The 18,450-nt window shown below is 35.3% G+C and overlaps 1 protein-coding gene across 13 annotated transcripts in view; it reads left to right on the top strand.

Annotated features, from left to right (window-relative positions):
• Positions 1-18,450, top strand: part of DGKB (diacylglycerol kinase beta) — a 500,304-nt gene that overhangs the window by 398,002 nt on the left and 83,852 nt on the right. For all 13 annotated transcript variants that reach the window (XM_065666235.1, XM_065666238.1, XM_065666233.1 and 10 more), the window contains one exon: positions 16,416-16,506. In XM_065666235.1, coding sequence (XP_065522307.1) covers positions 16,416-16,506 — 91 coding nt within the window. The remainder of the gene's footprint in view (positions 1-16,415; positions 16,507-18,450) is intronic.

The raw sequence follows: 18,450 nt of genomic DNA, 5'->3' as shown, positions 1-18,450 counted from the left end.
CTGATCCTGGACAGGAGTCAGTGGTCATGCCAGGTAATTGGCTGAACAGGAGCTATTGATGGTTATTCTGTGACTCTATGATCTTTGGCCTTATGAGCAGAGGAATGAGTCTTTAAAACGAGCGTTGAAAATAGAAAAGGTTTCTAAAAAAGCTGCAGAAAAAAAAAATTGATAAAAGTTGGGGAAAATCACCAAACAGTTGAATCTTAATCATTTATCATAAAAAGGAGAAAATTAAGTTTTGAGATGTTCATAACAAGTATCTGCATGAGAGGTCACTTAGCTGTAAAAGGTGTTTGGGGGAACATGAGGAACAGGATACTTCAGTAAGAGTATTCAAAGCAAACAACTACGCCCTCCTAGAGTATGTCCGGTCAGCATCACTGGTTTCTTACAGTGATGTGAACCCCCAAGTCCTATGGAAAATTAGAGGAGAGATTTATTTTTAATACACATCTTGCATACCAAAATAGAAAGGACAAGAACCATATTTAAGAAGAATTTTGGAAGGACACCTTTTGTTTCCTTCCAAAAGCATCATTTTGGATGCTTTTTCAGGCCTCCATTCTGTGGCTTTGATTTATTTGACTTGTCTTTTCAGCAGACTTCATTCTCTACCAAAGATTAGTGACATTAAGAAGACGTTAAGGCTCCATTTTTAAGGTGAACCAAGCATTATTTCACACAACATTAATAGATATTTTCTGGAAGTGACATTTATATAGGAGCTTAAGTTCTGTTGATTTTCATTACAGTGTTTTGTGGAGTGATCTAAAAAACTTCTCCAAACCAAGCGAATTGCTTTAGGAATAGAGCAAAGTTGTTTGAGGGAACATGTGAGGGAGCTCTGGGTGCTCCCTAGATGTCACCTAGTGGTGAGCCCAGTACCAACAAGCAGCTCGCCAGAGACAAGCTACGTTTTGGGAATTGCCACTGTCAGAAAGTTCCATTTGCCCTTCTATACAGCATTGCTATTTGGACTTAACATCTGAATTTAGATGATCCATTTTAAGAATCAATTTCTTAATCTTTATTTAGGACTGACAACTCTCCTTTTGATCTAAAGACTGTCACTCACCTAAATGTGGTTGCAGCCTGGATAGGAAATTCTGAAAGGAAAAAAGAATGGTTACTTATTATAGAAAGTATTGCTCTTCAAACCACTTGCCTGAATAGAGCCATAGCCCCCATCATTTTCCTATTTCATTCTTCCTAATAATTCCTGAATTAGAGGAAAGAACCTGTGGCAGCTTGGCAGTTGTGGCTGTGACTTTTATGTGTATTTGTCTAACCCCTCTGAGGGCTGAGTATGAGGATGTAGATAAAATGCAGCACATTCCCCAGCACACAGCGGTCTTCATGTGCATAATTTACAGTATGGATATAGTCATAGCAATTAGTAAGTCTTTGTTTTTTAAAATACTCGGAGCATCTAGGAAATAGTTACTTGTTTGTTGCTTTTTTAAATGTTCAACGTAAAAGTAATATTCTGTTTGTCGTGTTGTGATGCACTATATACCTTTATCAGGGAAAATGTGTGTACACAATGAAACAGAGTGCTCAGATCAGACACTGTAACTCTCCCTAGCTGAGAGCATAACACAGATTCTGTGATTCCAAAGTACAACCTTTTGAAACTTGAGTGTTTAAAAGTGAGAGAGCTTTCTTGTGCACTCCTTGGTAGAGGGAGGGAAAATCATTTTAGTCCAGCAAACATCTGGTATCTCAGGAATGAAAAAAAACGTACTGATTGGTTCTGACAGCTGCCTGCTTTGCAGTGGTATTTAACCAGAAATATTTGAAACATATTGATATGAATAATGAAAGATTGCATGATGTATGACAGAAGCTTCACCACAATTTAACTCATTAACACAGGAACAGTGTTACATATATAAGAAAAATCCTTATTTACCCTTTACCTCATTTGTGATATTTTATTTTTAATAACCTGACAAATAAGATTTTTTAAATAATTTTGTCCATCAGGTACGGCAAGTATTTCACTGTGAAATAGGTTGAATGGGATGTCATTGTCCTTTAACAGCTGCTGCTGATGGATGTGGTCCATTTAAATGTACAACCGAGAGCTGAACTAGATAATGAACTTATTATTACTCTCTGAGGATTACAGGTTAGTCCCAGAGGAGTGCAGTAAGATAGAGAAAATCCATATCTACTGGCTAAACAATAGCCAGAAGGCTGACTGGAGATATTGATTTACTTTCTAGGCCATTTAGACCTTAATGGTGGAGAAAAGCTGAAGTGCTGTTTACTTTTCTGCCAGAATCGACCAAACAACCAGTCCATTTTTTTACAGACTTTTGATTGATTTCGCTTAGAGGAATTAGAGGTGATTTATTTTTAAGCTGAAAGCAACTCGTAAATATCTCCCACTACATAGGTTCCCTGAGAGTAAATGTTAAGTGGAAATACTTACTGAGAAATACTTTGCTGCAAATCAATGTGAGCAGGTAATACTCCTTGGTAGGAGCGATCAGGTGTTGGACACCTTTCTCAAGAGTCATCAAGTCTCTGGGTGCAATATGTGAGACGCAGTGCTTTTAGAAGTCCCAACTTTTGCAGACAGGCGTGAACCTGATTGCTCAGCTGAATTTGTGCCAGCTGTACAGGGCCACGCCTGTGGGAGCGTAAGTGGTGCTCAAGGTCAGTAGTGAGCAGCTTTAATATTTGATGGATGAAACAGCAATTTATCACGTGACAATGCCCATGATACTTCATACAGTAAATATCTAGCTGTAAGGAACAACTCAGAGGAAAAGCTGTCTAAGATGATGGCATGAAGTATTTTCAAAATTAGACAAACCTTAAGAAATGCTTCTGAGCATACTGTCACATACAGAGATGCAGCAAAAGAAAAAATAATATGGTCATTATTTCCTACAGATAACCTGTCTGGAAAACAACTTTAGTTTTACATAAAAGACTGTCAGGTGTATTAGGGCTGTGAATGTAAAAGATGGGCTGCCAAAATAATTCTTTGGCATGCCTCTTGGAACTTAAAAAAGTAGAGCTGGTTTGTTAATATTCATACGTGGAGATAAAGCCATGATTTTATATTAATTACAAACACATAGTCTGTAATTTTATGTAGGAAAATTCTGCAGAAAGATTTTTTTTTTAATTCCATTTCAAAGATGAAGACTTGTTCTGAAAGCATTGCATAGTTCTGTCTTAACATAATAGCCTCTGTTGTCTACTGAAAACAGCACTGTTTTCACTAAACAGGCTTGGCTCTTTCCCTGCTCTCCACCTTCTCTGAAGGGAGTTATATTTGGTGTCCCGGTTTCAGCTGTAATAGTTATGTTTTTTCCTTTGTAGTAGCTGGTGCAGTGCTGTTTAAACCACAATGTTTGGTTAATATGCCGCTTGTATCTTAACACGTCGCTGTTACCTGAAAACTAAAACTACAGTCAGCTCTAGGGCTCACACAAGAATGTGCAAATATGTATCTTTTAAATCTGAAAGTTGGATTTAAAATCCTATGTGAGTCTTAAGCCACCTCTCCTACCAGCTAAATCGTTAATCCTACCTGAGACATTTGATTCAGCCTCAGCACCATGCAACATAGATGAAAACTAATAGGAAGAAGAAATATTCCAGTGTCTTCCCTTTCTCTGGCCAAGCCCCTAAACAGAGGAAAAATTGCATTACTGTGAGGTAAGAGTCATTGGGACGTTATTACATATTGTGCAATTATGATAATTTTTGCTGCCTTTGTACTTGTAGACCAACGCAGAGGAATTAAAACAAGCTAAGAATTTCAGTGTATACTTCATCCTGGTTCTTTACTCAACATTAAAATGAAAAATGATGTATTACTGTGTGTTCTCAGTTGAAAAGCTGAAAAAGTTCGGTACACCCATTTTTTTTAAAGCATGTCTTTTGTAGTCAGCACACTAAGCTTTTACGTACTAATCTAGTATATGCTGTTTTGAAGTCCCATGAAGAAAATTTTACAGACTGCTTCATACATGGTTTCTCTGAACTCTTCTGTTCAGATTTGGAAGAGTTCACTTGCCCTTTCTCAGATGTAATATTGCAGTACTGTATTTTATGGTTTGAGTTTTGGTTGGTTTTTCAGCCCTGTTTATGGTAGAATACATTTTGAAGACCTGTTTTAAATGCCAGACTTACATACTTTAATATACTCTTAAGATTTGATTTTTTTTGAAAGAAATCCAAGCCTGCAAGCTAAATTCTGTGAGCTTTATACAATGGTGCATGTCAGTGAAAGTGTTACCTGCTGTTCTCATGTAACTACAGGCAGCTCTGTGAAGCAGCATTTTATGTGCTGATAATTTGTATTCCCTTACTGATATGTTCACTGTTCATGAACAGCTATGCATGTATGTTAACAAAAGAGCTGCAGCTGATGTTTTCTGTATGTCAAATAACATGTTTAGATTTAAAAAAAATTGTGCCACTTCAATGAAAGGTTTGTCTGGTTTGGTTTTTTGTTATTTTTCAATTCAATATGTAAAACGATTAAACTGGAGCAAGTGATAGAGTAGATATATTTTAACTTTCATTTAAGAGTGGCTTAATTTGGCTTAGTTTAGATAATTTAGAAATTTATTAATTAACCTAAAATTATAACATTTACACTGAAATAGAGTCCCAATTCTGTAAGCATTAGCTGCTTCATTTTATCTGTATATAGCTCCTTTTATTTCCATTTTTTAGTTTAATAGCATACACCAAACAATCTGTACTTGTTTAAGCTTAGAAAATTGGTTACACTGGTGCAATTTTCAAGTCAAGCAGTCTTTGGAATCCTGCAAATTCTAAGAGATCAATGCCTCCAAATGACAGTATCCTCATTGACCATGTTTGATTTCCTTATCAAGTTTAAGTCTTAAAATATTACTGACTTTAAAGCAAAGAATGATTGCTTCCATTTGTCTCAGGAGCTGAAAAGCAGTAAGAATAAGGTTCAAAGAAATCTAAATTGTGGGGGGTGTTTTGGGATTTTTATTTTTTTTTTTTCCTTGCAAGTGAAGTACATTGGGAAAGAAACAACAGCTGGTAGCATGGAGCTGTGAGAGATTTTAAAAAGCTGGGGTGAAATAATGATTAGAAATGCAATATAGAGCTGCAGTGTAAGAAGCAAAGCCAAAGGCACTGAACAAGACAAATATGATTTAGGTAGAAGCACAGGTCTAATTACTAGGCTTATTTGATAGCTTAGAATTATAGCCTGTAAAAGTTGATTCCTCACCAATTTTCTGGCCACAGAAAAGAATCTTACTAAGCATTGGTGGTAAATATCATTCCTGTAGCTTATGATTATCCAAAATTTAGAAAGGCAGATGATTTCTTCAAGTGATATTTGTGTATATACTTGTAAGAAGGGTCTGTATCTGTAGACTTCCCCAAAGTGGAACATATATAATCACTGGCACATTCCATAGAAGGCACATAGGAAACTATTATACAGATTTATTTTAAGTATGCCTTTTTAAATTAATATTTTTCTTCTTGATTGCATATATTTTAAATTGTAGTGGAGTACAGGGATTAAAAAATAAGTGTTCTAACTGCAACTTTCTAGTACATGAAACAATGACATACAGTTATTTGCTGATAATTCAACAAGACTTTTGGTAGAATGACTCCTGGTCACATGGCTTTACAGAGAGGAGCAATACCACTGCACTCCACTCATCATAGCTTTACTCTTTGCCTGGCAGCCTTCTTCATCCTGTTAGGTGTTGTTCAGTGTAGAAAATTTTCTGACTTTGTGTTTTAAAGGGTGAGGTGGTAAGTAGTTATAGTAGTAGAATTTATTATTTATACAGCTACCATTTGCATTTTCAATGCTACGTCCTGATTTCTGCTAAGACCTTCTGTCACACTAAAAATGCATTCTGAATTCTCTGCACATTTGCGGAACAGCATTTTTAAGCACAGCTGATGACTGTGTTCAGTTTTCAAATGTTGCCTAAAAATATAGACTCACAAGTATAGCATTAATTGTAATATTTTCAGGTTTCTAAAATATCAGTGGGCTTTTAGAAGCAAAACTCATCCCATCCTACCCTACAAAATAGAAGGGAATGTAGTGTTATTTAGTAACTGTGAACTTCTGTTTCACAAAGAGAATGAAACTTGGCTCACATGTTTCACCTGATGAGACTAAGGAGGAGGGACATCTTATGTTGCCTTTTGGATTTGCATTTAAGGTGCTACAGAGACCACAGATGGACTGGGTTCCATATATTGGACTCTTCTGGTAAGTCTAGAAAAGCCTTACTTTTAGTGGTAAATCACTAAAAGCCTTAGGCGAAAGGATGCTTAGATGCCTTTTCCCACTTAAATACTTCTAAGGATATGGGGTTTAAACTCTCTTTTAGCAAGTAAAATAAGGAATAATGAGACTTCATTCATCTTGTAGAGTTTGGGGAGATGGGATTCCTTCTAGGTATGTTTTGAAACAAGGCAGGTGTTCAGTTTCAGGTTGGACAACTCAATGTAGAACTCAAAAGGTGTCTGTGTACACATGAACTAGATATAATCATAGAATAGTTAGGGTTGGAAAGGACCTTAAGATCAATTCCACCCCCAGTGGAGAGGCAGTTATTTTTCTCAGTGAAGCCTGGAGAACAATTCTGCTCACTCACGCCTGATGAATCACACCTTCAGTTCCGTTGAGTCGATGTCTTTTGTCTTCAGTGGGAATACAACTGCCTACTTCATAGTAGTATTGACATGCCAAAGTATGTATGGTGTCAAGCTGAATTCCAGGTAAGCTGCTTCCATTCTTGGAAGTGGTCTTCTCATAAAGATGGAATCAGGAGGCAGTGAAGCTTGAAATGTGTGAGGCTTCAAAAACTCATAAATCTGCTCTTTAAGTAAAAAAAAAAACCCAACAACCAACCAACACTTTAAAGTCCTGTGATTCCCTGTCAGACAGACTCTGTCCCCAGTCCTATCAGGTTTAAATATTTCTGCAGGGATCCTAGGGAGAAAAGATATTGTCAAAGATTTTCTCCTACAGAGTCTGATGTTTCCCCTGTGTATTCATAGAAGAGCTGCTCATTGTTTCCCTTACAACATTTTATTACTTCAGGATCTTTTTGTTTTGTTTTGGATTGTTTTTTTCTTTAGTCTCCTAATTGTATCCGACTTGGGAATGGTATAAAGCATGGTGTTCTAAGTATTTTAACGGAATGTAAGGATTTTTTTGCAGAAGTTGAATAACAGTATTGAGACCCTTTAGTTTTTCAGTTGGAGTTAAAATATTGGGTAGAGAAAAACATTAATTACATGTAATCACCTGCATTACAGGGAAACAAAACTGGTTCATGTTTTTGTTTGTCTTCTAAAAGAGTGCCACAGTTGTGAAGCAGCCAGTGAGGAGTTTCTCCTTGTAAACCTGTCACTGAACCTCTGAACTGCCTTAACAATGGCCTCATTAATTTAAGTACTACTCAGTGTCATATCTGCTTTTACATATCCATATTAGTGGGTAAGGGGAAGGAAAATTGTTTTATTCGTCTAACATAATTTAAAGATGAAATGTGAAGGTCTGTGACCTTGCTCTGAGATATTGCTCTGAGATCTATTATATACAGAGAGGGCTTATTCTTTCTGTATTTCTTCTTTTTTTTTTTTTTTTTAAATAAAGGAGCTTTGTTGGTTCTCTAGTATGACCAAGGCTGGTAAATGTGGAACTGCTTATAAGCTTTATTTTTGTTCATGATAAAAACCTTCTTCAGATTAATGAGTCATTGGTGCCCTAGCATCTGCTTCCAAGACTGGGGAGTTTGGGAAAGAAACTGAGGAGAAATATGAGGATAAAAATAAATAATTTTTTCAAGTTGGGGAATAGACGCAAAGAATTGAATAACTGTTACAGGAATGTTCATTTAGTGGAGCAAATTGACATATTAAGTCACAGATATAATGAAGATACTTTTTAAATAAGCATTTAGAGAAACTCAACTGTGGTTTTTTTGGTCTTACGAAAAACTTGTTAAGGCACAATATATTCAAAAGCAAGGGTCAGAATTCCTGTTTAAAGCAGATATTTCTATCTCAGATTAGAAACAGTACCCTCTTACATGGAGGAATATCTTGTAAACTGTATCCGTCAGGTATCACACTGTTTTATAATAGCTGGGTTTTATACCAGGTGCTGTAGGTTAACCTCCTGTACTTTTTCTCAGTTGAGTGTGCCACTTCTCTGTAACTCTAAGAGAAATTCATTATCTCTTTTTTCTCATTAACATCCTGTTGCATCCTGGCACAAAACCGTGCAATCTGAGACACAGCTCGAAAGTCACTGAGTTCCTCCTGCATTATAGCACCTAGCACCTAGTATGAGGCTTTTAAAATTATTGAAGTGTGTTGTTAATATTTCAATATAGATATTTTTATTTGTATTTTTAGGATAAGATTCTTCTCTCCATAGATGTTAGAAGTAGGCTTTTCTCCATTGCAGTCTGCATTTTAAGGAGGTTTTGTAAGAAAGGCATCATAGTTAACCCAACGAGAACAGGTTTCATAGCTAGTAAGTGAAGAATGTGTATTATGGATATGATTATCATCCTGGATTTGCTCTAGGTTTTTTTCTGGTACCCCTAGCAGATGGAGCACTTCCAATCTGGCTGCTGATTCTCTCAAAAACCTAGACAAATTGCATTCTGATCAGTAACCCTGCAAAATCAGGAAACAGTGCACAGACGTCCAGTGACTTTGTTGCACCTTTTGTCTGCAAATATACAGATGATAGATGGTGTTTGGGAACATCAGTAACTTTCTGCAGTATGTCAGCTGACTGGTACTCAAAACTGGACTGCATGTACAAGTATTTCAACCCAAATGAAATTAGCCTGAGACAAGAAGTGGTTAACGGGTGGCAAGATACTTATTGAGGAGAAATAGATAATCCAGCAAAGACTTTAAGAGAAATGAGGAAATCTGCCTGGGACGAGAAACTTAAGGACAGAAAAATATCGATCCATGTCAACCAGAAGGATACCTAGTCAGGTGCTGTTTCTCCAGTACCATCTGCCAATAAGTCTGAGAAAAATTGGGTAACTTAGAATGTATTTCCATATTTGTGGTGCTTTTGTTAGGTGGACTTCAGTGGCTATTTCTTCCATTAATCCATCAAGTAATTTTTGAACTGATGTAAACTTTTAGCATTCTCTCGCAAAGAGTTTAGCATCTTAATTGCATGCTGTGTAAAGAAACCTTTTGTTGTATCTGCTGCCTCCTAGGTCTTTCTCATCTGTCTTATCTTTTTCTTGGGAGAGACAGTGAATACACTATTCATTCTCCCCCATAGCATGCATTATTTTATAGAACTCTAATATATCTTTCTCATTTATCACTTTTCTAGGTGAAAGAATTCAAAAGGTATTCAATATTTTGATTGCCCCCATTTTCTTTCTCTATACTTTTTCCAGTTCTAGTATAGTCTTTTTTTTTTTTTTTTTTTTCTTTCTTCCACCTCTCCTCCCCCCCACTCCTTCCACCTCTCCGTGTCTTTGGGGAGAGGAAAACTATACATATTATTCAACACCACAGCACAATTCTTGCAAAGGCTGTTCAGAACTTATCCAGCACTTTATTCAGCTATTGTAAATCCAAGATTCTGTCTCTGAGAACTCATCACTTTTTGTAAAATTAAGATTTTTTGTTTGTTTGTTTTCCTCAATGCATCACTCTATCCACATTACACGTCATCTGTGTTTTTATACCACAGTCACTCAGTCCTGCAGGGCCCTTTTGCAACTCTTCATGATTTGTATTCATTGCTGAAATTGGTCAGAGTGAACAAGGTGTCCGGGGTGGGTTCTCGGACAGATGTGAGAGCACAGCTGAAAGCAGAACTGGAACTGAACAGGCAAGGGGGAAGTATGGTAGTTACAGCTGCAGGCTGTTTGGAGAAAATTGGGCAGAGGGGTGGAGAGGTGGGGCAGGCACGTGGACAGTGGAGACTGCAGACCAACTGCATACAGAAATGGAAGCTGCAGTGCAAAAGTATTATAAAGCATGAGAGAAAAAGATGTCAAACACAGGTTTGAAGGTGGTATGGGTGGTATCATAATGTGAAAATCTTATTTATTGTGTAAAACTGAAACTATTCTTTCAGGATGTTAACTTCTCTGCACTTATCTATACAATCTCTGCTTATGCTATGTGCTGTAAGAGATTAACAGACTTGCCATAAGTACAGTTGGTAATGGAAAAAGGAAAAAAATTGACAGAGATGTCTCTATTAAAATCATGCCAGTCACACATAAATCTCTTATGCATGTGCATCTCCACTGCCTATTTCCTTACCTTTGCGTATGATTCATTATAAAGCAGAACAGGAATTATATGATTGTTAAGTTCCACAGAAGTGGAAAGAAAAAAGAACATTAGAAAAAGTCATACATTCTTATTAATATATATTATGTGCTGCAATGAAATCATTTTTACCCCAGTATAAAATTACCTAGATAATAGATTTATGAACAGTAAGAAAAGATGGAAAATATGTTGTCTGTTGAAAACTTCTGTGAGGATAGGGCTTGATAAGAAAATTCTTTATATTGAATTGTGTGAAGCATTACAATATTTTTTAGCAACTGAAGTTTTATTTATTTAATCAGACATTGAATATGTATTTAATTAGATAAAATCCAATGTATCAGCACATTTTATTACCAGGAATACAAAGTACAATCACCGTGACATACAATCTGCTGTAAATTTTGCTTTGCTTGCTGTTGAAGGTATGTCTCACAGGCTGGGACTCAATAAAACAAAAGCAGCAATTTCAGATATACCTTAGAAAGTTTTTTTTTCCATAGAGACTTTTTTTCCCCATACATCAAGAAGCAGCACTAAGGCTTCTATGTTGCTGGGGGTTTTCTTAATGCAATACAAGATTCCAAGCTCTAATACACATAGCTATGGATTAACATAAACCTTTTTTTTTTTTTTTTTGGAAGGGTATTTGCTATCATGAGTTTGCCTGATCTTTGCTTGGGTTTTGGGTTTTTTTATTTGTTTGTTTGTTTCCTTTTTTTTTCTTTTTTTTCTTTTTTTTTCTTTTTTTAAGTTGCTTCAAGGTGTAGAAGGTCACAAACTGTCTGAATTAAAATCATAGAATGGCTTAGATTGAAAGGGACCTTAAAGCTCATCCACTTCCAGCACCTTGCCATGGGCAGGGACACCTTCCACTAGACCAGGTTTCTTAAAGCTCCATCCAACCTGGCCTTGAGCCCTGCCAGGGATGGAGCAGCCACAGCTTCTCTGGGCAACCTGTGCCAGTGTCTCACCACCCTCATTGTGAAAAAATTCTTCCTTACGTTTAATCTAAATGTACCCTTTTTCAATTTGATAGAATCATAAATAATAATAAATCCTTCTTAGAGCTAGATTTTTCCCAGCTGTATACTACATGGAGTTTTACCCTATTCTCCAAAGTATTGGGTACTAACCACTGTCAGTGACAGCATATTGGAACAGATGTTCAGCTTTTTTGCCCAGCATGGTATTTCCTATACTGCCAGTTTCCTTTTTAGACCTTGTTATGTGTATTTTCAGACTTCAGAAATATGTGGTTTTACTTGGGTCTCCTCTAGGATTATTTTCTTTTTCTTCCCTTTGCTATTTGATCATCATTTTTCTTTCAGCATTGCAGAGCTTCAGTGAATTTTGAAATTAGGTTCCCATCTTTTTCTAATTCTTCTCTTTCTTGATTTCTCTATTTTCCTTGATGATGATCTCTTTTTTTTTTTCTTTTTTTTTTTTTTTTTCCACATGTACTTGTCAACCATGTTCTCCCCTTGGAATCTAAACAGTTTCTGCTTTATGGACATACACGTGTGTCTCACACCTCCATTTCTGCACACTTCTCTGGTATTTTTGATTCCCTGCGGAGGTGGTTCTACACATTATTCCATGTTTCCTTGGAACAAAGGACAAAAGAGTGAACAAGGTGGAAAAGGGAGACACAGTGACCTGTTCCTTTTAAATACTTGATACTCCCTGACAAACCAGCAGTACACCTGCAATATAATTGGAATAGCTTTTAAAAAAAGAAAAAATGTTTTTAGAAGGCAGTCCTTAGGGATTATATTTTGGAGAACACTATAGCTTATGGGGGAAACTGAGTACTGCTTGTCCATCAGAATTCTTGCACAGATTTGTGGTAAAGGTTGCTTCTTGGCAGTGGACTTTTCAAGGAATTTACCTTGGAAAACTTAAGAATTCTGGTAGTGTCAGGGGTAAAAATCTCTATATAGGTTAAAGGATAAAAGATGACAGAGCTAGAGACAAAAAATTGTTCTTTCCATGCCGTATGAGAATATTGGAAAGAAATCATTCCCAGAGTATATTTTCAAGTGATCAAAATACAGTAGATTTTTCATGTATTTTCACGCAGATGGCCAGAGGCATATTCTTGATGCAAGGCCATCCTTGTACTAAATTTAAAATCTCTGCTCTGAAAGCATAGCTGTATTAAAACAGTTCAAAGTGTATGTTATCAAACACAATTAATATGAGAAAATATACATGTTTTTCTCCAGTCATTTTAAGAAATGGTCAAAGTATTTTAGCTGAAATTTTATTAAGATTGCAGTCAGAAATTTCCTGATGTAGAAATTTTTAGCTCAAGTCACTGAAGCTTGAGACTGCATAATTAAATTGAAAATAAATATAATACATATAAATAGTAAATACAAGAAATGTATTTACTATTTATAGTAAAATAAATACAAAGTATTTAAAAGTAAAAAAAAAAAAAGTATTTAAAAGTAAAAAAAATAAAGTATTTAAAAGTAAAAAAAATCCCCAGCTGTAGACCCTTAACACTAGAATATAAATTTGTTTCTTAAGTTTAAAGATACTTCTGTTTTATTGTCATGACCTTTTACTAGCAGCCTGTAGCTGGTCTATTGTTATGCATGTTCTGACAGTGTGCATACTGCAGTGAAGTATAGATGCTCTTCAGGTGTAGAATAAAGTATTTACTATTTCCATATTTAGATACAGGACAATTTTTCAATGACATGCCTTGTAATTGCTTAATCAGAAAGGTTATATAAAATAGTTTTAGCAGTAGGGGGGTTTCTGATTAACTGATAATGGAGCAAATCCATATCACAGACTATTTTGATAATTTTGCCTTGATTACCAAATATTAGTCTGAACTTTTCCAAGAAACATATCAAAGTTTCCAAGTCTGATATTTATCCATGGTATAGAAACACTGCAAGAAACGGCAGTGTTAGCATTCTCATACTGTCTTGCCATTTTTGTCATCCCTGTTTAAGATCACTCCACTTACCAGAAAATTGACCAGTACTTCAGGGTATACACCTCCAGCACTGAAGTTGTGTGGGCTCTTGAATTACAGTTTTGTTTTGTCATTCCTGCATCCATAAGCTGTATGTATTTTGACATACTCTAATCCAATAGCAGGATTAGATAGGTCAGCCTTTAATCATGACTGATGTTTTATTTATATTGTGTTTTCAAACACAAAGTTAAGAATTTAGCTATGCACTTTGAAGCATATGCAAAAAATCTTTTCCTGTAAAATAATCTATTCCCTTTCCTATTCCAACAAAACCAGTGTTGTAAAGAAAAGGGCTACTGTATAATAATTTTTTTTTATTTTTTTTTTAACTGAAACAGACTTTATTTTGGTCATCTCTTATTAAAATTGGAAAAAGTCTAAATTATCATCTCCTCTAGGAGAGAGAGAAAATAGATTTAACAGCAACCCACGATTCAGTTTCTTACAGTTTTAATGTTACAAAATTGTCATTAAATATGTATTTGTTAGCGTATCTAAAATATACTGTTGTGAAAGAAATTAGAATGGCCATCAGAATAGTTCATTAATCTCCTAAATAGACTCTTCTACTATTTGCTGCTTTCTTGATAAGCATATAAGCTTTAATTGTTTGAAATAGGAATGCAGGAATGCAAGTGGAAGATATAAATTCAGAGATTTTTTTTTATTATAGAAAAATTAGACTATTTATTATAAGACTGGTATTGCTTATGGAGATTTTAGTGTATTCTAATACAATTTTCTGATCAATAAAAAATATAGTGCATTTGATTAAAAATATGCAAGCTAATCTTTTTCATGGCTGGTAAAAGGAGTTGGTAAATTCTTTTGGAAATGAAGAATAAATTGTTTGTATCTATATCTAACTTTATGCTGGTAATGCTGTCAAATAGATTGTCTTACTATCCTTAAAACAGAGGTATAGTCAACAAGAGAAAGGAGTACAGACTCACAAGACTACTTTTTTTTCCCAATAGAATCACATAGGGTATATTTAAATGATAGGAAATACATCTACCATCAAAACCTCACCTGCTGAATGTACTTAATCTTCTGTCCTATAATTCTAAAAGGTTTTGACTTACAGATCTAAGTTTTCTTGTAAATCTTGAGGGCACTGACAATGCTGGGCTTTGTTTTGCTGAACTAAAAATACATGGATTTGACACAATATATTCCAAGTGACTCTAAAATATATCTGTCTGTTTTATCTTCATGCAAGTCAAAGAGTTTATGAGATCCATTTAAAGCAGGCTTTTCAATAAAGAAAAGATGCTTTTGGGGTAAAAATAACTGAATATTAAGTTCTCATAGGAGAATATGAAAAGGCTTGTTGATCTTTCGAAAGAAATGACAAAATATTTTTCTGAGTATTTATTTCAGGTTGTTTGGGGTTCTTTAGTATTATTATTTTTTCATTATTCATCATTCCTGCGTAGAAAGTAGCAGGCAAATAATTTCATCCAGATTTTCCAAAGGAACACAAAAGGAATTCAGGACTTTTTTCACATTTGTTTGGAAATTGAAGGACTGTTAATTTCTCAATATACATTGTCATTAATCGAACAGTTGATCCCAAGTCAGCATGTCAGTATGCTGCAGGTATAGAACGAGTGTACATCAGACCACTTCCACTCACCAGAAGTGAATCTGGTCTGAGCCCTTCTGGTTGTTGAACCTCTTTTGACAATATGCCATTTATCCCAGAGCAGGTTTTCAAGAAGTAGTTTCCAAACATTTCAAGGTTTTCTGTGCAAAAATCTTTGGAAATACCTTCAACTTTTTCATCAGAAATATGACACTTTATTATTCTTCCATTCCCCACCGTGTGCAGGCTGCTGGGTTGGACATCCTTACTCACCTCTGGTACTGCAATAGAAATGGCTGGCTCTTGTTCCAGCAGGTTTTTGGGAAAGGCCAAGGCTGTAGTACCCCTTCGCCCTTTGTAACTTTAAGAACCATTAAGTAGATTTTGAGAGCTACTAAGTAGATTTTTATGTGTATTTTGAAATGAGTACAAAGAGGGTAGGACTTGTGCATTTGCTGACAGTCATCTACATCTACGTTCCACTCTGCATCACTTCTAGCTCATGCAAACTCAGTCATTTTCAAGTTCCAAGTACACTGTGCTGTGTCTGTGTCAAAGAATAGTTTATGCAAGTGGATGAACTGTGTTCATGTCTGATTTCTAAGTGTGAATAATGAATTCTAGTTCAGTATCTCTGTTTTTTTTTTAGTTTAGCTTCTTGTTTTGTTTCAGAATAATAATTACTCATAAAAGTTCGACGAAACTGCACATACTTATTTGAAACAGAACTCTGGTGTCCTGATTGTTTTTAACAGTATGCAATAAATCTGGTAAAACAGAAGTGCAGTGTTTATGTATTTAAGAAGAAAAAAATGTAATCTCTGCCTGCTGTCATGATAAACTAAGCAATTTACTAGCATTGTAGCCAGCTTTATTTTTCTGTAGAATTTGTTAATGAATTTCAAGATGCAAGTCCCATCACCCATTTGCAATGTGTCTGAGTTAATTACCTGGCAATATAGGTCTCCTAATGCAAAATATCTAAAGATTGTTAGATCTGGAATTTTTATTTTCTTCGAATATCCCATCTGTAATTATGAACAATAAGCATTTATCTTTACCTTTAGATAACAAGGCAAGCTACATTTTTGTCTTGGCTCTTCTTCATGATGGAAGTGCCCTGCTTGCGGGACAGAGATTTTAACCATGAATCAGAAAATGTACAGTAGGTGTAAGACATGAAATAAAATCAATACATTTTTCTGAGGCATGTCACTGGTTAAGTGACAAAAAGTATTCTGATAGTCACTGAAAAAGAAAAGGCAAAGGTACATTTGAACCTGTCAGTTCTACACATTCCTGTTATCCCTTTAGGGGATATCATACAACTTGACACCAACATTTAAGCTTTGAAAATTATGAGCTCATCTATTTCAAATGGGATGTCACATGTTCCCAAGCCTTTGCCATTACTTATAATGGAAGACAGGATGATCACTTTTGTCACATATTGATAGTGAATAAGATCTTTTTTCTTTTCTTTTTTTCTTGTTTCAGAATGAAGAACAAATTTTGGTATTTTGAATTTGGCACTTCGGAAACTTTCTCAGCCACCTGTAAGAAGCTGCATGAATCTGTAGAAATAGAAGTAAGAAACTAATTGTTGCCTTTATCCTTGAAATGTCACTAGTTTCGCTGAAATGCAGGGAGCAAGGGTGCAAAGTGCCTGAATCCAACAAGGCAAAGCAGTTCATATCCTTTCGATCCTCTATTCCAAAATATTATTTTTATCATGTCTATTTGTAGTGTAGCCCTGCACACTAGAACAAAGTTCAGTTTGATGATTAGTGAAGTCTTAATACAGTAGACAAGGTCAAGAGGTGAAATGTAACATTAGAAATCAATAGGGAGAGTGGCTAGGTCAGATGGAAAAATGAAAGACTGTTGGAGGGAGTGAGAGCTGCTGCAGGATTAAAATTAAAAAAAAAAAAATCTTATTATTTCTAGGTCCCAAGTTTTTATAACCTTTAAAACTCAATTCCCTAAAATTGTACTTACTTTCCTGAATAAAGGTTAAAGAATATATATATTTTTGGAATCATTCCCCTTCATTAAATAACTTTCCTCTCTGCACAAGGGGTCATCTTTCCATTATACATTGAACATTAACTGAAAAGACACAGGATAGTTACAGACAAAATAGGAATTTAAAATAATGTGCCACTGCTACTTTGATGGCTGGTAGAATGACTAAGTTACATAAACTGTTTGGGGGGATGATGTTTAAAAATGAGTAAACTAAAAATGTTCACTGAGTGAAAGTACAAACCTGAGAATTTAAGTTAAATAATGGAATAATTTCTCAAGAGGATTATGGTGCTTTTCCTTTCTAATAGTAATGAGAACCTGCTCATGTCAATGCAGTATTTGTATAGTAGCATGAGACACTTGGAGAGGTATAGTGAGAGCTGTCAGAGTCTGGTCAAAGCCTTCTGAAAAGCAAAGTCTGAAATAATCTGAAGGGGCCATGGATCTGGTAGTAGAACAGTAGCAAAGAAAACTGAGACTGAAACAGTAAGACCTGTGGTGCAAGACTCTCCTATTATGCTGTTATGTCTTCTTCATGTGGAAATATGCTCCACAGGGGTTAGATTAAAAAATTAAAACCCCCAGTAATCAACCAAACAAAAACCCCAGAAAAAAAAAAAATGAAACCAAACCAAAAAAACCTTGCTTCCCAAAACAGTACTTTACATATGTGGATTTAAGTACATGTAGTCACAAAAATATTTTGTTAGTTATTGGAATAAATGCTTACCTGGTTTGATATGATTCAGATATGCTGCAAGTTAAATGTACCTTTTGATTAAATACAAATTGAAGAGCAGGCTTTCCCAAGAAAATATTTCTATCCAGCAGAAGTCTTACATAGCCCAGTACTTAAGGTGTGATCTTAAACCATCTAATTGTAACCATTGAAATGTTAACATCCCAAAGCAAAGAAGTTTGCATACACATTTGTGATGCTGCTGATAGCAGTTGTATAATTATTACCAATTCATATCACTAATACTGTTATTACCATTGAAGTATTACATTGCCAGTATATGAGCCATGTTTGTTAATACTCTATTCAACTATTCTGGTCATTATCATTAGTCCTACAAATAGGAACAAAAAAACATAGGGGAAATAGTTTCCACAATGTTTACACAAGAAGTGTTAAGAGGTAGTTATTTACAGATTTATTTACAGTGAGTAAATTACATCTAAATGAACAGTACTTGGCAATATGCTTGTATCTAATGTTTCTTGTTTGAACTTTATAAACACTTTGGAGTAGTGCTGTTTTCATCTTATTTTTAACCTGATGCTCTTTGCCTGGGGACGTTGCTGTAAATGAGAACTCGATGTATGATACCGCATTTCACTTCTAATAAAATGCAGAAACACTGCATTTACTCTATAGCCAACTCTTGAATGAACAAAGCCCATGAAGATTAAGGATCTGTACATCTGAGCTGGGAGACAGCAATCAAATGTTCTATGGGCAATTATTTATTCAACCCTACATTTGATTTCTAGCCTAGTT

This window comes from Lathamus discolor, chromosome 2, assembly GCF_037157495.1.
Source record: "Lathamus discolor isolate bLatDis1 chromosome 2, bLatDis1.hap1, whole genome shotgun sequence".
Classification (NCBI taxonomy): domain Eukaryota; kingdom Metazoa; phylum Chordata; class Aves; order Psittaciformes; family Psittacidae; genus Lathamus; species Lathamus discolor.
The sequence above is the reverse complement of the archived record's forward strand: the minus strand, read 5'-3'. Positions and strand labels throughout refer to the sequence as shown.